Source organism: Olea europaea, unplaced genomic scaffold, assembly GCF_002742605.1.
Source record: "Olea europaea var. sylvestris unplaced genomic scaffold, O_europaea_v1 scaffold2456, whole genome shotgun sequence".
NCBI lineage: Eukaryota > Viridiplantae > Streptophyta > Magnoliopsida > Lamiales > Oleaceae > Olea > Olea europaea.
In genome coordinates, this window is record NW_019242765.1 from 9,309 (window position 1) to 14,796 (window position 5,488).

General features: G+C 35.1%; 1 protein-coding gene across 1 annotated transcript in view; it reads left to right on the forward strand.

The window, feature by feature from the left end:
• The window catches only part of LOC111382263 (succinate-semialdehyde dehydrogenase, mitochondrial), a gene marked incomplete at its 5' end in the record, with an annotated part of 14,676 nt that extends 9,303 nt beyond the window's left edge, over positions 1-5,373 (forward strand). The window contains 13 exons of the mRNA XM_023006180.1: positions 3-54; positions 1,213-1,278; positions 1,372-1,449; positions 1,526-1,603; positions 2,746-2,812; positions 3,319-3,404; positions 3,641-3,673; positions 3,772-3,804; positions 3,977-4,077; positions 4,696-4,781; positions 4,985-5,091; positions 5,174-5,251; positions 5,350-5,373. Coding sequence (XP_022861948.1) covers positions 3-54; positions 1,213-1,278; positions 1,372-1,449; positions 1,526-1,603; positions 2,746-2,812; positions 3,319-3,404; positions 3,641-3,673; positions 3,772-3,804; positions 3,977-4,077; positions 4,696-4,781; positions 4,985-5,091; positions 5,174-5,251; positions 5,350-5,358 — 874 coding nt within the window. The remainder of the gene's footprint in view (positions 1-2; positions 55-1,212; positions 1,279-1,371; positions 1,450-1,525; positions 1,604-2,745; positions 2,813-3,318; positions 3,405-3,640; positions 3,674-3,771; positions 3,805-3,976; positions 4,078-4,695; positions 4,782-4,984; positions 5,092-5,173; positions 5,252-5,349) is intronic.
• Positions 5,374-5,488: the final 115 nt, after the last annotated feature.

Sequence of the window (5,488 nt, forward strand, 5' to 3'; positions counted from 1 at the left end):
CCATTGACTGCATTAGCAGCAGCTGACCTCTCCATTCAAGCTGGAATCCCACCAGTGAGTCTGATTTTAAACCATTTAAATACAGAAATCTTTATAGATTGGCATTGACATCAGAGACGAAATCACTCTCTACTAAGCTACAAACTATTGAAATATGAGGTTAAGTTTTTCTATACTTTTGTCATAGTCTTTTAAACTATAGGATGAGATTGGAATTGTTTTTGATATTCTTGCCTCATGCTCAGAGAGAAAGGGAATGACTCCCCTTCTCCCTGTACTAACATCCAAACATACTGGCCTTTCTAAGTTGGTCGCATATCACATGTAGATTGGTGGATTTCTAAGTTGTTCACTTTGTTTAAATACGATTTATACCTTCCTTCTGCTGGTTATCTGAATTTCTCTTTCATCATAATTTGTTCTCTCTTAGTTGTAGAAGCTAATCAAACGTTTAGAAATTTTTATCTTATGAAGCAGTCAATGCCAACTGCTTTTTGCCTGTGCAACTAAGAGTATCTCCAATAGATTCTCTATTTTTAAAGACATATTTTGCGATTTAGAGAGCATTTATAAATTTAGAGATTAAAAATTTTAAGTACTTCAATAAGCTCTTTTACTACTCCCAAAAAATATTTATTGTTTTTCCCTATCCATTATTTTTACTAGCTTCCCTCCAAATTATCATATTATTTTTCTATACTAAAAACCAAAATACTTTGAATTCATTGGCTCTCCACAAAAATCACTCTCTATTTTTAAATGTTAATATGAAGAGTGTTTTGGAGCATAATTTTACGGGTTGAAATAGAGAGGTTTTTGTGTTTAAAGAGTCTCTTGGAGATGCTCTAAGTAAGGTGATTTTGTGCTTGACATGCATAATAGCCTGTATTTTATAATCAATGTGAAACCAAAAATTTATGCTAATTGATTTAAGTTGTATGGTGATGATGAGGGATATGAAAGAGAAAGGATGAAGAAAATTGGAGAGCTAACTATATTATCAAATCTAATGGCCTAGACATTTCTCTAAACACATTACGAGTTGGAATGACTTAATATGATCTGTAACAATCATCCAAAATGCACCTATTTGTTATTTATCTTTTTTCTCGAGCAATTATGCAAAAACTGATGCTTTCTTACTAAATGTAATGACATCTCAATTTGGATTCCTATTTCTTATGTTCTGATTGAGAGATTTCTACAAGTCAGGGTGTAGTAAATGTTGTAATGGGAAACGCTGCTGATATTGGGGAAGCTTTGCTTGCAAGTTCACAGGTTTGCGCTTAGCTTTTCTGTTTAAACAATTGGATGAGAGCGCGCACACCGAAAAGAAAAATGGTTACTGAATGTTTTCTCGAACTTATATAGGTAAGAAAGATAACATTCACTGGGTCAACAGCTGTCGGAAAAAAATTAATGGCAGGTGCTGCTGGGACTGTGAAAAAGGTAGGCAATTAGGGTGCCTGCACTCTCAAATGCATAACTTTTGATACTATCTCATGTCAAATTCTCATGCCTGTAGGTCTCCCTAGAACTTGGTGGCAATGCACCTTGCATAATCTTTGATGATGCAGATCTAGAAGTAGCTCTGAAAGGAACTGTAAGAAAGCAATATATCTCATTAATGAAATTATCATGTGGACTGTTATTGTTATACCTAATGATGATTTGGAGTGTTTCATCCACTTACCGCACAACATCTCCCCTCTTTCAGCAATTTTTAGAGAAGAAATGTGTTCTAGAAAACTATAAATTGGCAAGGCAACAAGGATTTTTAGCTCATTGGTATGCCAAATGCCAAATTGGAAATGCATGTTTTGCTGGAATCTTGTTGGATGAAAATATTATTTAACATTCCCAACATGGTAGTTTTCCTTTGCCTTATCCATAGAAGCTTGGCCACGGTCCTTTTTAGTTTGCAAAACTTTGTCCTGTGGAATAACTGATCTATATCTCCCCCCCACCCCCGGGGTTCCAAAAAGCAACTTGTACCAAAATGTTTTCACGTCGACTAAAACCTCTGAAATAGTTAACAATTGACAGTGGTAATATATATAAGCGTAGAAACGTTTACAAGTATAGACAGTGACTGGAAATTGAAGCATAGATTGTTAATGGCGGACTGTATAAGAACTTTTAAAGCATACAAGTGTAAAATTGACCTGCTTATGGGAGTTCTCCGCACAGGAGTTGGAGTTGGTCGGGGTGGGAATTACTTTCTTTGTTTGAATTTGCAATTTTTTGAGTTTATAATGGACTGGTCAGTGACCATTAAATTCACTGTCAAAGTGTTCATGGCTTTTCAATTTTCTTGAATATGCTTCAAGTCACTACTACTTAGATTATTTTCGTAATATGAGATTCTATGGTCTGTATATGTGGAGGAATTTGGTCTTCGTATTCATATTTATATTGTAGTGTTGTTTTTAAGTAATCCCTCTGGAGTATGCTTTGATTTTGTTGTCCATCAACTTCTTTTTTATTCTTGTTTATGGAGAAGTACTTTTAAGCTTCAAATTATCGACTTATTTACCCTAACAAAACTCAGATTGCCTAAGGTTACATCCTCTGTGAACATCAGCGTATCACATCGTCTTTTGTGTTTGAGCAACTTAAACTACTGATTATATGTGGTTTCTGAGATGGTCTACTTTAACTGATTATGCTGTTGTTAGTATACTTAAGGACCGTCTTTGCTAAAGGGAATTGCTTACTAGTTGTCTCTGCAATTTGTTGTTGCAGTTGGCAACAAAATTCCGTAACAGTGGACAAACTTGTGTTTGTGCAAATAGAGTGCTTGTGCAAGAAGGTAATTGGTGAAAACTGAACTTTGTTTACTTGGTTTTGGTTTTGTCTTACTTTTATATGAATGTGGTGCTTTGGTGCATGTCTCCAACAAGTGGTATTGATGAATTTCCTGCTTGATTTAGTTACATTTGTTTGAGTACTCATATTTTTCGGACTATATCATTCATCATAAACATATTTTGGTTGTGATACTGCTACATCACAAATTACTGATTTTTTTTCCAACAAATGATGTGGCAAGATATAATTGAGTCAATTTCACCAACGAACTAAAAAAGAAGAAGAAGAAGAAACTCCCCCCATTTTCTTTTTGCCACCTCACCAATCTATAAAAGAATTATTAAATGGTGATGTACAAATAGCATTATTCAAAATATTTAGACATGTTTGTAGACTCTTCATCTTCTCTTGCAGGATCAGTGGTAAATTACCTGCATAATTTACTTAAATTTATTTTATGTATATATTATTTTCAGCAGAATGTTTGGTCTTTATCTTCTCTTGCAGGGATCTATGAGCAATTTGCAAATGCATTTTCTAATGCTGTGCAGAATATGAAAGTTGGGGATGGTTTTGGTGAAGGTGTGGTTCAGGTAGGCAACTGTTCACTTTCAGATTAATTTCTATATATTGTATCTTTCGGTCTCTTTTAAGTTATTTATGCATTATGTTCAGGCTTGATGTATAATGTGTAAAAATGTTCTATTTTCATGACATGACTTGCTATGATCTTCCATCAATTTGTTTACCAGTTCCTGATTTTCCCTATCTTTATAATCCGAAGCAACTCACAGATCTAGTTTTCGCTCCTCGTTTATTTCTTATGCAGGGCCCGCTAATTAATGATGCTGCAGTGCAGAAGGTCAGTTTTCTGCTTTAAAATTCCCATCCGTGTTATGCAATGTGCCTTGATAATTTTGCCAAATCTACCTTATTTGACCCCTCAGGATTTCCTCACAGGTTGAAAAATTGGTGCAAGATGCCATCTCAAAGGTTTGTTGACGACGCTCCTGGTAGAAAATAATGTTGTATTACAAATTCTTAGTAAGCAATATATAGCATGTCTATAGATATAAAAAATTCCATTTAGATGGAATTAAGAAATTTATGTTGAAGTTATATAGTTCTTACACTCATTATACTATGATATGCTTATTGCTTTTAGGGAGCTAAAGTCCTTGTTGGTGGCAAGAGACACGGTCTTGGACGGACTTTTTATGAGCCTACAGTGATGGCTGGTGTGAAGGGTGAGATGCTCATATCCAGGTAATGTTGAAAGCCTCAGAATATTCATGTAACTTGCAGTTCTTAAATTTATATAAATATGAGTCCAGCATTGCATAAAAAAATGGATGTCTAAAGAGATCCCAAAAGTTCTCACTAATTATTGGTGACATTGTTGCCTATTTGGATATGATCGTTAAATGTAATATTCTGTACACAGTCTTTGCTCCCTAATGATCATTAGTTCAAGTCTCCTCAGGGCCATTGAGGTAAGTATCCGGCTATAAATTTCAGGGCCCTGTGGGATTAGTCTCTTGATATGTATCTAATGCCTACTAAGGGTTAAGTTTAGTACCAATAAGGCATTTACAGTATCTATTATGCTTTATAATATGTCCATGACATTCTTTTAATCAGTAACCATATGAACCTTCTGAAATTATAATACGATGTCTGTGTCAATTTCCCCTAGTAATGAACATCAAAAGAAATATTAGCAACAGATACAATGGAAGAAAATATTCAGTAGTATTTGACATCTTACATTTCGGAATTATTTATAGTCCAATGAAATGGAGTCCTCCATTGTACTGCATATGTAATGCCGCCTCGTTTTTCGATTGGCAACTATTTTTAATGTCAAATGGCTTTCCACTCCAGGGAGGAAGTATTTGGTCCTGTTGCACCTCTTCTGAAATTTAAAACAGAGGAAGAAGCTATCCAGTTGGCCAATGATACCAATGCAGGTCTCTTGTTTTTCCTGGATGACTCCCTATGCTAAACTAGAATTTTACAAATTTATGCTCATTGCCAATAGATAAACTACGCGTTACAATCCTTCGCGTGTGCCTAAATCAAAGAACTTCCTAATGTCTGAAACTATGGTGAATTCGTAGTGGTAGAAGATTGTGCCTTATCCCTATGCTAAATTTGCATGTGTAAGTTGCAGGACTAGCCGCCTATGTCTTCACGACAAATGTTCAATGCTCTTGGCGTGTAGCTGAAGCTCTTGAATATGGAATAGTTGGAGTTAACGAAGGATTGGTTTCGACTGAGGTGGGTTTCAAACTGCATCTAGTGGCTGAGAAGATATAAATGTTAAAAGTTTTTGTTAATTAATTGTTATCCTTTCATGTAGGTGGCTCCATTTGGAGGTATGAAACAATCAGGTCTTGGACGTGAAGGATCAAAATACGGGATTGATGAGTTTCTGGAAGTATGTTTATTTATAATATTACTTCATTTATAACAAATTCCAAAAATCCTTATTTTGCCAAATTTGTAAATTTTCTTTTATTTCTCTTGCGATTACAGATTAATTGAGAACCTTAAAATTTACGCTACATTGGATTTCTCTTTCAACCATATTTTCAGCTGTAGCAATCACGTTCTGGTAGTATTTATTCTCAAGTCATTGGTGTCAGTGATCGTCCCAGGATCTGCTGTCCCCCCC